Here is an 18410-nt window from a genome sequence, read left to right as displayed (position 1 = left end):
CATAGGGTCATTTTCTAGGTCACTGTGCCAGAGGGATGGAATACCATGATCTTTATGTAGTTGTTTTCTTTCCAAAACTTGCTTTCAAAACTGTCACATCTGGACTACTGAGGATATAAAGGAAGCTTGTTCATTTATTGCATCTGCTGTGTTTTCAGAAAGTGAATTACAGTTTCCACAGCCAGGAGTAGGATAATATATCCTGAAATACATTCTGGTTCTTCTTTTTACACATTTGAGCCCTTTAACTCTGTTCTTGTGCCTGCAGTATGTGCGATTGTCATATGACACTAAGCCTGAAGCTATTCTGCAACTTATGCTCAAAGAATGGCAGATGGAGTTGCCAAAGCTTGTTATATCTGTCCATGGGGGCATGCAGAAATTTGAACTTCACCCACGCATCAAACAGTTGCTTGGCAAAGGTCTTATCAAAGCTGCAGTGACCACAGGGGCCTGGATTATAACTGGAGGAGTGAACACAGGTGAGGAACTAGCATGATTAACTGGATTGCAGTTTTATAAGAGCCAAAAGATTTAATGTAGGATGCATTGCTACTTCCTAAAACCAAGAAATTTGAACGAGTTTGGTCAAATGAAATTAAAATAATGCATTTTGAACATATGTATTTGAAAATGGGCTACTGTTTTGTACTGAAAACAGAAATGAGATATAGAGAGGCTGGTAGGCTGGTTTTTGGGATTTGTTTTTTTTGTTTGGTTGTATTCTGGGTTCCACTGGCAGAGTGTAATGTGATTAAGAAGTACAGTAATGTGCTGGAAACTCTTTAGTTCTTGCTAGGCTAATATTTGTTTTGTTAAATGACTTTGTTTCCTCCTAGTAGATGTAGCATGCTGCCTTTCCTTTGGTAGTGTGTCACTAATTTTCCAGGTCCTTAAAGGCCTGGTTATCTAAATAAAACAGTTAAACACCTAAATAAATATTTGTATTCTTAGTAAGATGTGCCATTCAATACACTGGAATCTTTTTATACACGAACAGGTGTTGCAAAACATGTTGGTGATGCTCTAAGAGAACACGCTTCCAGATCATCTCGAAAGATTTGCACTATTGGGATTGCTCCATGGGGAGTGATTGAAAACAGAAACGACCTTGTTGGAAGAGATGTAAGGATGAATTACCTAACTGAAATAATGATTTACCTCATTTACTTTTGACACATCTGCTCAAGCATGCTTTTCCCTTGCTTTGCATCATTGGAATACTTGCTTTACTATGAAGATACACTGACATCTGTGACTTATGCAAGATCGTTACTGTAAACAAGTTGCAAAATGCAAATGTGCTACAGGAGGAGCTTGTTCTTAAGTACAATCCTTTTTCCTCCCCCGCTGATACTATTGAATCAAATAACAAATCTGCTAAAGTATTACAGAGAATTCGCATTTAGAGAGGATAATAAGTTGAAAAATTTTGATGTGGAGTCTTCAGTGCTGCTGTTTGCCAGAGAAGTCACAAATTTTCCCCAAAGACACCTTTTCAAAGGATCTTTGTTACCCTTCAGAACAGCATCCTTTAGTGATACAATTATCTACTTCTCTGCACAAAGTTCAGAGCTGCAGATGTTGGTGTATCGTGATCCAAGGCATGCTTGTATGTGCCAGTGCTTCCTTATGTGTCAATGCTTCTTGTTGAGCCACCAGTTCTTGTGTCTAGTTAAGTTTCACAGAAACAAGTGTGAATCTTTGCAAGTAAAAGACATTGTTGTGTGCTTGCACTTAGGTGGTTGCTCCATATCAGACCTTGTTAAATCCATTAAGTAAACTAAACGTCCTAAATAACCTCCATTCCCATTTCATTCTGGTGGATGATGGAACAGTTGGAAAGTATGGAGCAGAAGTTAAACTGCGAAGAGAACTGGAAAAAACGATTAATTTGCAACGGATCCATGCAAGTAAGTAATCCTGGAGCCTGAGGGCTGTTACTGTGGCTTAATGAAAAAGGTGCTTGCACCAAGCATCTGAATGACAAAATGAAATAAATTAAAACTTTTGTTTATACTTCAAGTCTAAAATTGCATATTTCAGCGGCTGCTCTGGGCCCTAGTTATTGCTGGCAGATTTATGATTTCTCTGGGACCACAGAGGAATCCTTTATGAATAAAGTTGTCTATTTATTTTGTAAAAACAAATGTAAGTTACTTCAGGTCTTAGTGTGTTGTCACCAAGTCCTGATTGATCTGATTAATTAATAGTTTTGACACAGGCAGTTTCACAGTTTGCAGTATGGTATTTTCCCAGTTGTGGAGCAACACATGTATTTTGACCCTTATAGGAATGCTCTTGCAATGTTTCCCATCACTAGAGGGTTCCATGTACCTATGTTCAAACTGTGTATGTGTTGTCACCTTTGCAAATTATTAGGGGAAGTTAAAAGAGGAGATTAAAAAAGAAAAATTCTTCAGTTTTCTACATGAGTTCATGAATGTTTCTGTGAGGAATCTCTTCTGTTTTGTAGATTGCATCCTGTTGTATTGACCAGCTTGGCTTGTGTCCCAGCCCACAACATAAAGTGCTTGAAACTGTGCGTTACCAACAGTTAATATCTGGCAGACAGTATTTTAACATTGATTCAATAGAAAGGACAAAGCTGATTAAATAAATATGTAAAACTGGCCTTAGTGTTCACTATACACTTACAGAGTTGTCTGGATTTTGTCTTTGCCATTTTCCAGGAATTGGCCAAGGTGTGCCTGTGGTGGCACTTGTGTTTGAAGGCGGCCCCAATGTCATCCTCACAGTTCTGGACTTCCTTCAGGAGAGCCCTCCAGTGCCTGTGGTGGTGTGTGAAGGAACTGGCAGAGCTGCAGACATCCTGGCCTATGTTCACAAGCAAACAGAGGAGGGGGGGTAAGTGCCAGCAGTGCCAGACTGTGACAGAACCACTGAATGGGTCACATGGACCACAGTGGGGCATCCCAGAGCACATGGCACAGGATTGTGTCCAGACAGTTCTTGTCATACACAGATAAATGACAAGATATACATGGCATCTGTCTATGTCTGTCATCCACAGATGAGTTTTGAGACCATTTCTTCATAAATCTATACAAAAGCTTTTTCTATTTAGTGCAAAAAACACTTGCCTGTTGTGAATGTAGCTTCAAATAATAAAAGGGATGTGCTTGGGCTCCACAGTACTTGGTGACTTGGTGATTTCTAGTTAGTTGTCAGGCTTGCATAAATCCTTAAACGCACTGGGTCCTTGTTGCAGGGGCTGCCTCTGAACCTTGGGAGGCAGGGATCTAATGTAGCTGCAAACCAAACAGCTTTGTCCAGGCTGAGATCACAAGTGTGTCTTACTCAGATGAGCGACTGCTTATTATTTTGTGTCAAAATCTTCTGGTTGAGAATATCTCAGGACTCAATATGGGAAGGAAAGGGAGGGAGAGTTGAGTTACTTTTAGGAGGCAGTAGTATAGAATTTTAGGTTAAGTAACCTGCAGTTCTTTCTAAAGGCTACCCAAGGTTTTGCCACAGAAACAGTAATAAGCTTTTAGATAGCAGGACTTTGAATGGACATGTTGAAAGTAATTAAATGCATTGTTGTTATTACTGTTCATCTAAAACAATTGTTTTCCTGTTTGTTTGTTTCGATCTCAGGAATGTTCCTGAGGGTGCTGAGCCTGAAATCATTTCAACCATCAAAAAGACATTTAACTTTGGTCAAAGTGAAGCAGTTCATTTGTTTCAGACACTGCTGGAATGCATGAAAAAAAAAGAACTTGTAAGTAGATCTTGCCATAGACTTTTCTACGCAACATGCATGCATTTGTGTATATGTGATATGATTTTTTTTTCCTATTTTTTGGATCTTTTAGTTGTGACTACTAATAAAGGAATAGTATTGCTGCATGCTTAAAGCAAAACCACTTTATAGAGGTTATGTGTATCCTGAGTTCAGGGACTGGTGTCTCATTTGGACATAACACTGTGCTGTTCTGAGATCTAAAATTGCTTTATTCAGCTAACCATGGGCAGGTTAATCTCATAATCTGTAATGGACTGGAGAGGTAAGCAGGAAACTGTGTTACAGAGAGCAGTGAATTGTAATCATAGGAGGAAAAGAAGTTCAAATTAATTGAAGATTTCCACTTAGGAAAACAAAACAGAATGCACACTAAAAGTTAGTTGAACATAGACAGGCTTCAAGTTGCATTGAAGATGAGGTGTCTTTTATGTCAGGAATTGAAAAAGATTTAAAAGACTGAAGCCAATAACCTTTTCCTGAAAATAACTTTTAAATATTTTTCCCCGTTTTGCCATTTTGGACAGATTACAGTATTTCACATTGGGTCAGATGAGCATCAGGACATTGATGTTGCAATACTTACAGCTTTGTTAAAAGGTGAGAATTTTTTAAGATAATTTGGAACATCCAGCTATTATTGATTAGTGTTTATGTGATGGATTATTTCTAAAATACCAATAGGAATTGTAAGTTTTTAAACAAATAAATATCTGTATTCTCATTGTATGATGCTATAGCATGACATAAATGATGACATATACAGCATAATTTTGTGGTGGATTGCTTGATTTGGCCTTTTTAGGAAGCAAGAATGTTTATTATCTTGTATTATAATTAATTTAAAATTTTCTTCATTTTGTTTGCTTCTTAAGGCACGAATGCATCTGCATTTGACCAGCTCGTTCTTACACTTGCCTGGGACAGAGTTGACATAGCCAAAAATCACGTTTTTGTTTATGGGCAACAATGGCTGGTATGTAATGGTCTGGATTAAGCAGAATGATAATTCCTAACAGAGAGAAGCAGAATTTACTGTAAAGAATGAATCTTGACTTCTGTAGAGAGACTTTGGAATATTGGCACATTTGTTTTGAGACAGTAATTTGGTTGTACTGCGTAGCCTTAAAGCTGTTTTGCTATTATTTATTTGAAAATTGTCTGAAAATTTTAGAAATGTGCTAACTATTCTGAATAACTAGCAGAGAAAACACACTACAAAAGGTGGAAGCTGAATTCATGTTAGTCAGATGCTCTTTCTTTGTTACAGTTGCATGGCCCTAGAAAGTTCTTAAGTTGCATCTAGTAAAAATGCACTGTTGGCAGCACTGCAGCGTCTTTTGAGGGAGGGACAAAATGTCTGGGTTTTGTAGTTTGAAAATGAATTTAAGAACTACCTGATGGCTCTTGCCTTTTCTCCCTGGTAGTGTAAAAATAAAACACAGGCTTATTGAGTGTGCAGTCAGAAGTACTTACTGTGTGAGGCTTGTCAACTGCCATGATGGTTCTGACATCTCTGAAGCAAATTGTGCTTTAGATATTTTATGTCTTCTTTAGTTTTATCCAATATCAACCTATGAGAACACCTCAATCCTGTTAATGCAAATGTCTCCTTCGTCCCACTGTCTCAGTAGGCAGTACCTACAGAGCAGTTCAAGTCTTCAGGGTGTTCTCCCATCCTGTACTCTGAAGTTCAGGGGATATCCTGAACCCAGGGTGAGATCTTTACAGACATGGAAGGTTTTTCCAGAGCTCTAAGTGAAGAAGGTTGATGCAGTATCTAAGTTAACTTCTTTACTGGCTCTCTCTAGGCTCCACCTTTTTGCTTATTTGTTGTAGGTTGGCTCCCTGGAACAGGCTATGCTGGATGCCCTTGTGATGGACAGAGTTGCATTTGTGAAACTTCTGATTGAAAACGGAGTAAGCATGCACAAATTTCTTACAATTCCCAGGCTGGAAGAACTTTATAACACAGTAAGTAAATGATTACTTTTTCAGCTGCTTTTGGAGCAGTTTTTTAGTTGTTCAGCCTGTTGTGTCCTGGCTTGTGTACAGCAGCCTGGAGGTTGTGGGGTGTTGGTAGGGAAGGCTCCTGGGCACGAGGTTGGAGTTGGGAAATGGATGCTGTTGGCTGCTGTGCAGAGCCCCAGCAGCAGCAGAATTGTCTGTCAGCAGGGTGTTCATCTGTGTGTGATGGTGGGGATGGACACTAAAGGGAAAATTGCAGCTCTGTGGACACACAAAGTGTGCAAAACAGTGGGGAAGAGAATGAGAGAAAGTCATGTGGGTGAAACTTGTGCCCAGAATCTGAGATCTATAGGGCTTCATAGGATGGATTCTGTCTGTAGCAGTTAACATCATAACAGTTCTAGGAAGAGTTTAATTTGTCAGCTGCATAGTTATTACTTAGAAAAATTTTGTTACTGTCAGTGTTGATCTAAGAATTCCAAGGTAATTTTGAGAATAGTATCCAAAGACAGAACAAAGAACCTTCCACCAAAAATTAGCTGATGTGATTAGTACACAAATATGGCTTAGGTTTGTGTTAACAGTGTCAGTGTCTGCTTTGACAAAAAAAGAAAAAATAATTAATTCTTTAGCTAATAAAGCTCTGTAGAGTAGCCTCCTTGAGAAGTTTATTTATTTATTATATTTATTTATATTTTATTATATTTTTATGTTCTAAATTAGTTTTTAAAATTAACCTCTTATGGTGCTGCTGTTATATGCTAATTTCTCATTCCAAATTTTCCCTCCCTTTTGTTATGAAGAAACAAGGCCCAACTAACCCAACACTCTTTCATCTTGTTCGGGACGTCAAACAGGTATGCTGTCCATGTAAAAATCTGTCAAACTACCAGTTATTTTTTGTAACTATCAATTTGATCTGCAGTTTATTAATGGAATTTTATTTTAAGTATTAAGCTACCTCTGCAGACATTTAGGTAGTTTTCAATGTTTCTGTTCTGTGCTTGGTGCCCTGTTGCCTAAAAGATGTTAAACCCAAAGAATGTTGTCTTTCATCTTTCTTTTGATTGTTTTCCTTCTTGAGGGGATTGAAAGCTGATGCTTCCAGCATGGAGAAATTTTGGCTATTAAAACAATAGACAAAAAAACCCCAGTGCCTCCCCCATCAATGGAATTGTGTATCTGTTCTGTTAGGGGAGTTCATGTAGAAAAGGTATAACCTGGTCTTTCTTGAAAAATAATAACTGGTAAGTCATGTAGATGCTTTTTGGGTTTTATGTTGGAGGGTTTTTTATCATGAAAGGCTTCTTTTTTTAAAAATTATTATTTAGAACTGTGATAAAACATGTAGAAATGCTCTAAGTGAGTTTAATATAATACCTTTTGTATTCCTAGGGAAATCTTCCTCCAGGATATAAAATCAACCTGATTGATGTGGGACTGGTTATTGAATATCTGATGGGAGGCACCTACAGATGCACCTACACGAGGAAACGCTTCAGAGCGATATACAACAGTCTCAGCGGGAACAATCGGGTACGTCACTGGGGTACAGCCTGTCTGTTCTCACCTGAGAAACCCCAAACCTCTGTCTTTTGTGCAGTGATTGAATCCATGTTGGTTTGTTCTTCTTGTCAATGGACTGGTTCTTTTAAATGCAGTAGTAAGGACTATGAAGCAGCTGAGAACTGTCCTGGGATTGAGGGCAAACAACAGCTTTTGTTCTCTTCAACCTTATTCTTGCATATCCTAATTCCTTCTCTGTGATTCCCTCTTTTCCTGCTCATAGGGGAAGAAAGGACACTGCACATGCAGATTCATTAGGGCTTGGGATGCAGATACTTTAGCTTCTTGTGCAAGCTACACTAACCAACAAGTCTAACTGCCCACTTAGTGGCTTCATAAAAACAATGAAAACAAACAACAAACCATGTTAAATATGCAGTGAGAATTGTGGCTGTTGTGTTTATGTTCATCCATGTTTCAGTAACCAAACCTCTTCTCCTTGTTGCAGAGATCTGGGCGAAATCCTTCAAGTACCACTCCTCAGATGTGTAAAAGCCATGAGGCTTTTGGTAACAGGGCAGACAAGAAAGAAAAAATGCGCCATAATCATTTCATCAAAACCGCGCAGCCGTACAAACCAAAGGTGAGCGCTGTGAGGGGAACACGGTGGGGTTTAATTCAAGGTTTATTTCAAGTGCCACTGGAGTGCAAGTAGCAGCAATTGCATTGACTTTGGTAAAGCTGGGATTTCAGCCTTGCTTTTGTACTTGTTTCTAAGCTGCAGCTTTTTTACTGGGTTCTGTAAAGGATGTTTCTCTTTCTGTATAGTAGTCTTGTGGATGAGCTTTGATATGTTAGGGACCAGAAAGTTTATCTTTGACAGAGTTCTAGTAATGAAGGTGGGACTCACATGGCTTAATAGATGGAGCAAGATTTGGCCATGTGTTACTACTACAAGCAGTTTCCATGAATTTTTTTATTTATATGTAGGTATATTGGTTACAGCTTTTCTTTGATCTATAATTCAAATTAATTCAGACTCACAGTTATTGAAATGAATTGTACTCAACTGATGTTTTTGAACAAAAGTTCCAGCTGCTTTTCAAGTTCTCAAAAAATGCTTTTTCTTTTTATAATTATTTATAATCTGGTATTGGATCACTCAGCATTATATTTCAATTTAAATAATGATCAAGTATAGCGACTTAAAATGTGACTTTGTGATTCATTTTCAAGATTGACACTGGTGCAGAAGAGGGAAAAAAGAAAAGAACCAAAGATGAAATAGTTGACATAGACGACCCTGAAACGAGACGTTTTGCTTATCCTCTGAACGAGCTGTTGCTGTGGGCAGTGCTGATGAAGAGGCAGAAGATGGCCCTGTTCTTCTGGCAGCACGGCGAGGAGTCCATGGCCAAAGCTTTGGTGGCTTGCAAAGTCTATCGGTCCATGGCTTATGAGGCGAAACAAAGTGACCTTGTTGATGATACTTCAGAAGAACTGAAACAGTATTCCAAGTAAATTACATTCCTATTGTTCAAAATATTTTCTTGACCTCGGTAATAAAAGTAGTGGGCTACTTTTGAACAGAACACAAATTATTCTGTTAGCACACTTGAAGACAATTATGTTTTGCAAAAAGGTTTAAGTGGAACTCTAGTAGCAGCTTTGTATTAGATATTGCTCTTTCTTGAGGGCTGTTAAAAGTCTTGATTTATAGTAAAATTAAAAGGAAATTCAGTGTGCTATTTTCTTCTCTGTAATTTCTTTGTGTGTTTTAATAGCTGTTTTAGCATGCAGATGTTTTTAACAGAAGTCACAGATTGATTTATTGTGGTTACAAATTTCAGTGTCTGTACAGGAGGGACAAATTATAGTCCCTTCAAGTTATGCAAGTTGGTAATTTTTGCAGGAAAATTCTTGCTAAACTCCTGGCCATTTCTATAGGTACTATGCTTTGTTTTGTTGGTTTTTTCTTCATTTTAGTGAGTTTGGTCAGCTGGCAGTTGAGCTGTTAGAGCAGTCCTTCCGACAAGATGAAACTATGGCCATGAAATTACTGACTTATGAGCTTAAAAACTGGAGCAACTCCACTTGTCTGAAGCTGGCAGTGTCCTCGAGGCTCCGTCCGTTTGTAGCACACACTTGCACACAGATGTTGCTATCGGATATGTGGATGGGAAGGCTGAACATGAGGAAGAATTCATGGTACAAAGTAAGCACTGTTGCAGTTTATTTGTGTAAAAAGGGTCATTGGAGTTTATGTTTAAAGGGAAGAAAAGTGTGTGTTTAAGTGCTGTTAGTGTAAAGCTTTCACAACTATAGCTTTTATTAATAAATCCTGTAAACCAGTCTCCTATAACATAATCAAAACTGGAATATTTGTTGTAAACGCTTCTTTTGACACTCTATTATCTTTTCAAATAAGGTACAGAAATATAGAAGGCAAAAACCAGGCAAGTAGCCTTTAATCAGAGGCTTAAAGAGATCATGTGAATACTAATCCACTACTAAAAACATAGTAGTAACAATCCTTAACAGATGGAAAACCTGTCAAAAGACTGTAGTTTCATGCATTTTGGCTTTTTACAGGGAGCACATAAGACTTGATGTAAAAAAGCTTTGTGAATATCCTATTTTGGAGGAACTGAGCAAAAGCAGGGCACAAAACAAAACAAGGGCAGGCAAATCAGGGACAGGTTTTCCAGTGGTGCCCTTTGTGTGATATAGATCAGTTATGATCTAGACAGAGATAATTGATATAGATCAATTGAACCAAACTGGGAGTTGCATATTTCTTTGAGAAATTAGGTACCAATACCTAATTGTTGCTAGAAATAAAGTGAAAGAACTTTCCTACAAAATACCTACAAGCATCATTTAACTTGTGACCTACTAAAATCCTCTTTGATAACTGATTAACTTTTTCTTGCTTGCTTTGTAACAGGCTAATGACAGTAAATAGCTTTCACTTACTCTCTTCGTCTATACCTTAGCTCATTTTTTTACCATAAATTGAAAAAAAACCAAAACAATCCCAAACAAAACATACGCCACTCCCCTCTTCCCCCACAAACCACAACCTGGTACAGGCTTTTAAAATACACTTGAACACTGTTCCAAGGCTTCTGGGAGTGGATTAAATAACAGAGTGTGAGCAGAACATCTCTGTCTTCAGGCTTGAAGCACATTCTTTCTAGTAGCTTTGAATTTTGGAATTTGTTGGCTTTTCCCATTTCCTATGTCTTCAAGTCAAGAAACACTCTGTATATGTGATCCTAAGCTCTTAAGTGTATACACAAGTAATAACTAATTGTTTTCTACAGTTTTCCCCTCAATAGCAAGCAAGTGAATTTAGATAATATATTTTCAAAGGCTGTTCTCTGTGTTGGTGTATTCTGATGCTTTGATGTAGTTGTGAAGTATTGACACTTAGTCTTCATCTTTTCCAGGTGATACTGAGTATTCTACTCCCTCCTGCTATATTGCTGTTGGAATATAAGACCAAGGCTGAAATGTCACACATTCCTCAGTCTCAAGATGCACATCAAATGGCAATGGATGACAGTGAGAACAACTTCCAGACTGCAGCAGATGAAATACCTATGGTAATGTCGGGCAGGGGGACATATTAAAAGCAATATTCCTCACTTAAATAATTACATTTTTAACTCAAAGAAGTGAAATTTCATGCCAGAAAGAATGTATTTTTGTGTGGGAAGTTAACAGGTTTTTTATTTTAGGAGGTTTTTAAAGAAGTGAGGATCTTGGACAGTACTTTCGAAAAGCATGACATGGAGACTCCAGCAAAACCTAAAAGGCTCCCAATTACACAGAAGTTTTATGCATTTTATCATGCTCCAATCGTGAAGTTTTGGTTTAATACGGTGAGTTTTTTCTGTATAGTGTGTATTTTATTTGGAGGTGTAGCACAGATTTTTGGGTTATTTTCCCAACGTGTAGCTCTGATTGAGTCAATGTTAAGCACTATCCAAAAAGCAGACAGAAAACCCCTTACCTTGCTGAGCTGGAAATGAGAAATACTTCATTTTATGAAACTGCATAAGCACGTGCTGTGCCCTGTGGTTTGGGGTTTTTTAATTCTGTTCTGAGTAATTATTTTCATCAGTTGCTAGCAGGAGTTCTATAACCATGTATTAGTCTCAAGTGCATGCACAGCTTCATTTCAATCACTGTAATAGAAATACTAGAATTTGTACTAAAGGAAAATAGCTGTAATAAGAGCAAAGCTTTGCTAACAATAAATAGCTTATTACAGCTATTTTTCCTTTTCTAAGATGAAAATGTTTGTATCCCGTTATAAATAATAACTTGTCTGTTTAAAGGGGTAAATACAGTCTTGTAATCCAACTGCAAGCTTCTATTGTATACCACATCAAAAGATTCCATGTACATCTTGAAAGGATCCTTCAGTAATTATATGTATATGTTTTATTTCATTTTTTAGTTGGCATACTTAGGATTCCTCATGCTCTACACTTTTGTGGTTCTTGTAAAAATGGAAGAATTACCATCTGTTCAGGAGTGGATTGTTATTGCTTATATTTTCACATCAGCAATTGAGAAAATTCGTGAGGTATGCCTGTAACAATCTGGGATTTTAGCCTTTTTTGTCAGTTCAAACAGTATCCTTTAAACTATTATTCTGTAAACAAGAAACCTTAAGAAACTTCACGCATCAGAGTACATGATTTAATACCTTTTTCTTAAAGCTTGGTATAGGTTGCTAGATGGAGGCTTAGTAAAATGTGCATTTGATTGTCAGGCAGGCTCTACCCCAGTGCTATGACCAAGATACCAAAACAAAAAAAAAAAGCTTTAGTGACACAGGAGAGCCATCATAACTACAATGTTCCTTGTCAGCAAGAGACTTTATGGATGTTCTGTAATAATTTTTAAATGGGAGAGATAAAGTTAGTCCCTTAACCTGGTACCTGAGGCTCAAGTGAAGGCAGATAGGGTTCATCTTTGTCACAGTAACTGCCTCAAAAGAACTAAAAACATCACCAAAACCCACTAAATCCAAAATTCCTTAATAAATTGGTTAGACAGAGGAAAACCCTCCTTTCCTTGTTGTGAAGCTGACACAGTTAAACACTGGTTTTGATTGCTCAGCATTTAAGAGGTCTCCATTTGAATAACTATTATATTTTTGCAAGTATAAAAATGCTAGTGATTCACATGTTTTACTATTGGTCCCTGTGCAATAAACATGAGCTGTCCTGACCTTCATTTCTTTTACAGATTTTTATGTCAGAGGCTGGGAAGATTAATCAGAAGATCAAAGTGTGGTTCAGTGATTACTTCAATATCAGTGACACAGTTGCCATTGTCACTTTCTTCATCGGGTTTGCGTTAAGATTTGGAGCCAAGGGGAATTTTGGAGAAAACACTTACAGAGAAAATTACGTCTTTGTTGCTGGAAGAATAACATACTGTCTCAATATAATTTTTTGGTATGTGCGATTACTGGATTTTCTAGCTGTAAATCAACAGGCTGGCCCTTATGTTATGATGATTGGGAAAATGGTAAGTACTCTGTTTGTTACTGATTTTTTCCCCCCCCAACTGCATCCATTTACAGCTTCTCTCAATAGTTCTATTTAGTTAGAAGTTTCTTGTCCTTCTGTATTAGGGTAACAACTTGGTGTGCAGAATTAGCTAGGTGCAATATACCTTAAAGGGTTTCCAAAGAAGCACTAATTAAGAGGCTTCCTTTATGGAGCTATCCCTCTTACGTAAATGTAAAAAAAAGGCAAATCTTCCTTCCCTGGCCTGTTTTGTTCTCAGATGTCAGAGACTTAAATGAATATGATGAAGCCCATGTCTTGATTCAGCTTCCCAAGTTCTGAAATCTATAACCTTTGTGTTCTTTTAGTGTCCTGAAGCACCTTCATGGTTTTGTGCTATGGAAAACTGGAAATAGATTGTGCTTCTTGTCATCTCACACTAAAAATACCAAAATTGTTTAAACTTAATTAAATAACCTATCTCTGCTGTCAGTAGCTATTCTAAATGTTAAAACCCATTATAAGGCTTGGGAGCTGTATATCTGAATGTAGAAGGGGCTTTTGTGTTTCTTCCCTTTATAAAATGGTTATTACAAAATTGAACCCTGTCATTCCTTAAAAACAAGGGCATCAAGATGCTCGTTTCTCACTTTGGTTTCTTGCAAGAGGCATGGGTTCTGTGTTCCTGCCCTTGGAAAACTACCTCTGTTTTTTGTGCAGCTATTGAGTACCTTTAAGAAGGAATATTTCTTTTGCCAGCTGCTCCTTGTGTACCTAATAGTATTCAAGTTGAAAGGGAAATATTCTCAGTTTCCTTTGGCCAAGGGTACTAAATACATTATAAAAAAGGACAGGAAAATTTGGGTTTTTTTAAATAGGCCTTGTTATTTAACAAAATTTTCTGAGTGAAATATTTATGTCCTGGACTCTTTTCCTTATATAATACATAGAATTTCTCAAGTGTACCCTGCCACTGTAAAAGTTTTTAGGGTTGTGAGATCATATTTATGATCTTGAGGATTAACTTGACTGACTTTTTTGTGTTAACAGGTGGCCAATATGTTTTACATTGTGGTGATTATGGCACTTGTACTGCTTAGTTTTGGTGTTCCCAGGAAGGCAATACTGTATCCTGATGAGGCACCCTCTTGGACTCTTGCTAGAGATATTGTGTTTCATCCATACTGGATGATTTTTGGTGAAGTCTATGCCTATGAAATTGATGGTAAGATACTGCAATTATGAATCAAGTAAAGAGAGAACTTATTCTGAGAAGGTCTTATGAAAATCTTATGAAATTCCAGTTTTCTGAAAGCCCCAGTACTGTTGGCATTGATTCCATTCAATGGAATATCTCCCTTTTGTGGGTTGCAGCTGTATAACTATGTGACCTGATTTTTCATTTTCTTTTCTAAAACTTGTTTGGCTTAGAATGAAAACTACATAATTACAATTTCTCTCAAGGCTGTTCCTAGCAAGATTTTTGAATTCTACCTCACAGCTATCATGACAAAATTCTGGCTGTGGTGATGTACTATGCTTTTTTAAAAAAGCCAATAATATGATTGTAGCATAGTATCAGCCAGAAACAATTGTCTCTGGTATTTTTCTACCATGTTCCTAAATGTCTGGAGACATTTCAAACTGCAGAACCAGTGCATGATATTTGGTTGTTGCAAAATGTAAGTGACCTTTTTTTTCAGGTGTTTTCTTTGTTTTTTTGTTTTTTTGTTTTTTTTTTTGTCTGTACCTGCTGGGAGTTCTAAAAGATGTAAATTTCTTCTCTGTATCTTTTTTCCGAACACAGTGTGTGCAAATAATTCTGATGAAAAAGTTGCTCATCTCTGTGGCCCAGGAACATGGTTGACCCCGTTTCTTCAAGCTGTCTACCTCTTTGTACAGTATATAATCATGGTTAATCTCCTGATTGCATTTTTCAAGTAAGTATGTAGATAATAGTTAATTTTTGCTAATAATTGAAAAAGTAGCTATCTCATTGCTATAAGATGACAAGATAAGAACTGATGCCAGATCAAAGCAATCCCATTTCCTGAAAGCTTTTTTCAGGTTCTAAGGCTGGTCTTTGTCTCTTCCTCACTGCAAGCCCATGACTGAGTTAGGGAAGTGTGTGATGTGACTGGTTCATGTCACATCTGTGAGGTCAGGGGAATCAGAAGTTCAAGGAAATTTGGAGGTATTTTGTAACTTCTCTTTGTCAGAAAACAAACAAAATTGTTTCTTTGTCTTTATTGACTGTTGTTCCTAAATTCATTTGATGTTCTCCAGTTGGTTGGGTTCAATTGTAGCAAGTTGTCTTTTATAGTTCTCTGCAAGTGTTTGATTTATGGGCATAAGCAGCTCACAAACACTCAAGAAGGCAGACTGCAAAATTAACATGGCGTGATATAAAATTCTGGGTTCAGTTAGAAATAATTATTTTTTTTGTTCAGCAAACTTGAAATTTGTTCTCAGTGTAATTTATTTCTGAGTAACGACACTGAGATGTTACCTGATAGGAGAATTTCTTTAGTCCTCTCCTTCCTCTGGATCATGGTGTTCTCTTGAATGTATTTCCAACTTCCACAAAAATAATTTTGCAGCAAAAAACAAGTTTATGCTTTTGTCTCTTACTTAACTGGCTTCAGAATTCAAGATTGTTATCAAAGTGTTAAAAAACAAACAATCCAACAACCACTAAACAAACACTAACAATTCCCCACCACCCCAAAAGACACCTTGATGTGTTAATATTGTTCTGTTCCCTTTCAGCAACGTGTATTTACAAGTCAAGGCAATTTCAAACATTGTGTGGAAGTATCAGCGCTATCATTTCATTATGGCCTACCATGAAAAACCTGTTCTGCCTCCACCACTGATCATTCTTAGCCACATGGCTTCCCTGTTCTGCTGTATATGTAAAAGAAGAAAGACAGACAAGGCTTCAGATGGGCCAAGTATGAACAGTTCTCAAAAAAATTGCAGTACTGTTTTTGATATGGTTAAAGCAAACTGTCAGAAAAGCAATCATGTTCTTGATTATAATGTGTATTGTGAAGAAAGTCAAAGTGGGTTTTAATTTTGTGTGCTTTCAATACTGATAATTCTTTTGAAAATCACAGTGCTTTTCTCAAGAGTTTTAATGCCAACCCCTAGAAATCTCCACTAAAACTAACCTATCACACAAACAAATAGATTAGATTTCTTGTTATTGCTACTGGAGAAAATTTATTTTCTTTCTGTAAAACTTCTTTGAAACTTTAAAAAAAAAAAAATCCAGCTAAGGAATCTAGCTTCTGCCTCAGAGGGGTTAAAGGGTAGGAGCGTAAGCAATGATAATATTGTGCACAGATCCTCTCAGAATTACTGTTTTCATTTTATTTTATTGTCAGTCTTTTACCTTGAATTTTTTTTTTTTTTGAGGTGAGAGAGGAAGGGTTTTAGGTGGCCCTCTGGTAGGGTTTATTGTTTTGTTGGGTTCTTGTTTTGTTTTTATTGTAGTGTTTTATTATTAACATCCTTTGTAGAGTTACGACTATTAGTTTTCAGCACCTGTACGACTTCACTACATATGTCATCTTAAATGTTGATCTCTCTTTAGAGCTCTTCCTGACAGAAGAAGATCAGAAGAAACTTCATGATTTTGAAGAGCTGTGTGTTGAGATGTATTTCAATGAAAAGGACGATAAATTTCATTCTGGAAGTGAGGAGAGGATTCGAGTCACATTTGAACGGTAGAATATTTACAATTAGAATTTCTGAATAGAGAATTGGAAGTCTTAGAGGTTTTTTAAATGTACTTTAAAGGGGGAGAAATGCAGCTCAAGAATGTAAAGTGTTTATGCAAATTTTATATGGTATCTTTCCATTGCTATGCAGAAACTGATAATGTGATTGTTTCTTCTTGACCTATAGAAGCACTCAGTAGACTGAGGCAATCGTATTATTTAGTTTCCCATGATGTTTTAAGAAACTTTGATAAATTTCAGAAAGTGCTGTAGGTCTCTATTGATAGCTGTTTTAATTCTGTGATTCAGAAGTATGTACAAATGTTGTATTACAAAACAGTCCACTGCTGTTGTATTATTGTGACGTTTCAAAGTTGTTTTTCCCCCTGATTAAATGAAGAGAAATGGTTATAATCATGGGGTTTTTGCATGTTGAGAAAAATACCTTTCATATCTACTTCATAATTTGATTTTTCTTAGGGTGGAACAAATGTGCATTCAGATAAAGGAAGTTGGTGATCGTGTCAACTACATTAAAAGGTCATTACAGTCTTTAGATTCCCAGATTGGCCACCTCCAGGATCTGTCTGCTCTAACTGTGGATACTCTGAAAACACTGACTGCCCAGAAAGCTTCAGAAGCCAGCAAGGTTCATAATGAAATCACCCGGGAATTGAGCATTTCAAAACATTTGGCACAAAATCTCATTGAGGATGGCTCTCTCAGATCATCTGTGTGGAAAAAGCACAGCATTGGAAATGTCTTTGGCTCTTTTCCACAAGGAGGCCTTGAGAGTAATAACGCTTTACTCTGTAACATTTCCATCCGTGATGACAAAGAAGTCCAGCATAAGACAATTGGTCAGGAGTTGGCTCTGGCTCCCCGAAGAGAAGAAAAAAACTTCCAAGAGGCAGGTTCCTCAGGCAGTGCCTTATTTTCAAATGCTGTTTCCCCTCCAGAACTTCGCCAACGAATACAGGCTGCAGAGATCTCAAAATCTAGTAAAAATAAAAAATTAGGCAACTCATCCAACAGCATGCCACATGTAACATCCCCAACAACCAAGTTTTTTGTTAGCACTCCATCTCGACCCAGTTGCAAAAGTCAGCTGGATTCTTCAGCAAAGCATGAAGAGACTGTTTTCTCTAAGGCTACAGAAGGAGATAATAATGTAGAATTTGGTGCATTTGTGGGTAAGTATAACAAAGTAGATTCTGAATGTCCTGAAGTCATTATTAGCTGCTCTTATCCTCTTGCTTCTGGCTCTGCTTGCCTTGCTTTCACCCAACCTTGTGTTGAAAATGGAGGATACGTTAATTGTGGTTTTATTCATGACGAGAGTGACACTAATGATAACTACAGCTGCAGAGTTGACAAATGTGCTCACCAGTCCCCTGTCAAGTTAGCGAAGAACAAGCCCCAAACGAAGTTCTCTTTGTCAACTGGCGACTTGATGTCAACAGTCAACTGTGGCGGCTCACATGGAAAATTGAATATTAAAGATGAACTTTCCAAAAGTCAGCATGTCCATGCAATGGAACTGCAAACCCGAGATTTATGTTCTAACATCCTTATGGGACTACTTCATAAACTGTGGACCAAATCTAAGCCACAAGGTTTGACTTATCAAGAATTGTATGGTATTTTGGGTGTATTCCGGTTGCAGGTGACTTTATTCTACCATTTTGCTCTGCTTTTTTTGCATTTAACATCTCTAATTTCCCTGTGTTGCTTGAATGTTTTTTTTAACTGAAATTATAATTTCTCCATAATTCTGTCACATAGACAATATTTTTCTGAAAAACATTTTCCAGTTGTTGAGCATAGCAGTTTTGGGCAATTAGCAGCTGTACAACTTGGTACGGGCACTGTAGACAAACCTTTTGTGGGTCATTATAAAGCTCCTACCTTCTG

At 37.3% G+C, this 18410-nt stretch overlaps 1 protein-coding gene across 1 annotated transcript in view; it reads left to right on the top strand.

Annotated features, from left to right (window-relative positions):
- TRPM7 (transient receptor potential cation channel subfamily M member 7) overlaps positions 1-18410 on the top strand; it is a 52553-nt gene that overhangs the window by 23315 nt on the left and 10828 nt on the right. The window contains exons 5-26 of the mRNA XM_041468807.1: positions 269-482; positions 1001-1125; positions 1742-1913; positions 2694-2868; positions 3622-3745; positions 4294-4366; positions 4642-4742; positions 5606-5740; positions 6538-6591; positions 7130-7270; positions 7749-7883; positions 8477-8757; positions 9227-9455; positions 10693-10848; positions 10984-11127; positions 11709-11837; positions 12506-12790; positions 13822-13996; positions 14579-14711; positions 15541-15725; positions 16370-16502; positions 16977-17689. Coding sequence (XP_041324741.1) covers positions 269-482; positions 1001-1125; positions 1742-1913; positions 2694-2868; positions 3622-3745; positions 4294-4366; positions 4642-4742; positions 5606-5740; positions 6538-6591; positions 7130-7270; positions 7749-7883; positions 8477-8757; positions 9227-9455; positions 10693-10848; positions 10984-11127; positions 11709-11837; positions 12506-12790; positions 13822-13996; positions 14579-14711; positions 15541-15725; positions 16370-16502; positions 16977-17689 — 4012 coding nt within the window. The remainder of the gene's footprint in view (positions 1-268; positions 483-1000; positions 1126-1741; positions 1914-2693; positions 2869-3621; positions 3746-4293; positions 4367-4641; positions 4743-5605; positions 5741-6537; positions 6592-7129; positions 7271-7748; positions 7884-8476; positions 8758-9226; positions 9456-10692; positions 10849-10983; positions 11128-11708; positions 11838-12505; positions 12791-13821; positions 13997-14578; positions 14712-15540; positions 15726-16369; positions 16503-16976; positions 17690-18410) is intronic.

This window comes from Pyrgilauda ruficollis, unplaced genomic scaffold (assembly GCF_017590135.1).
Source record: "Pyrgilauda ruficollis isolate IOZ18807 unplaced genomic scaffold, ASM1759013v1 scaffold23, whole genome shotgun sequence".
NCBI classification, from domain to species: Eukaryota; Metazoa; Chordata; class Aves; order Passeriformes; family Passeridae; genus Pyrgilauda; species Pyrgilauda ruficollis.
This window is presented reverse-complemented; position numbering and strand designations above follow the sequence as displayed.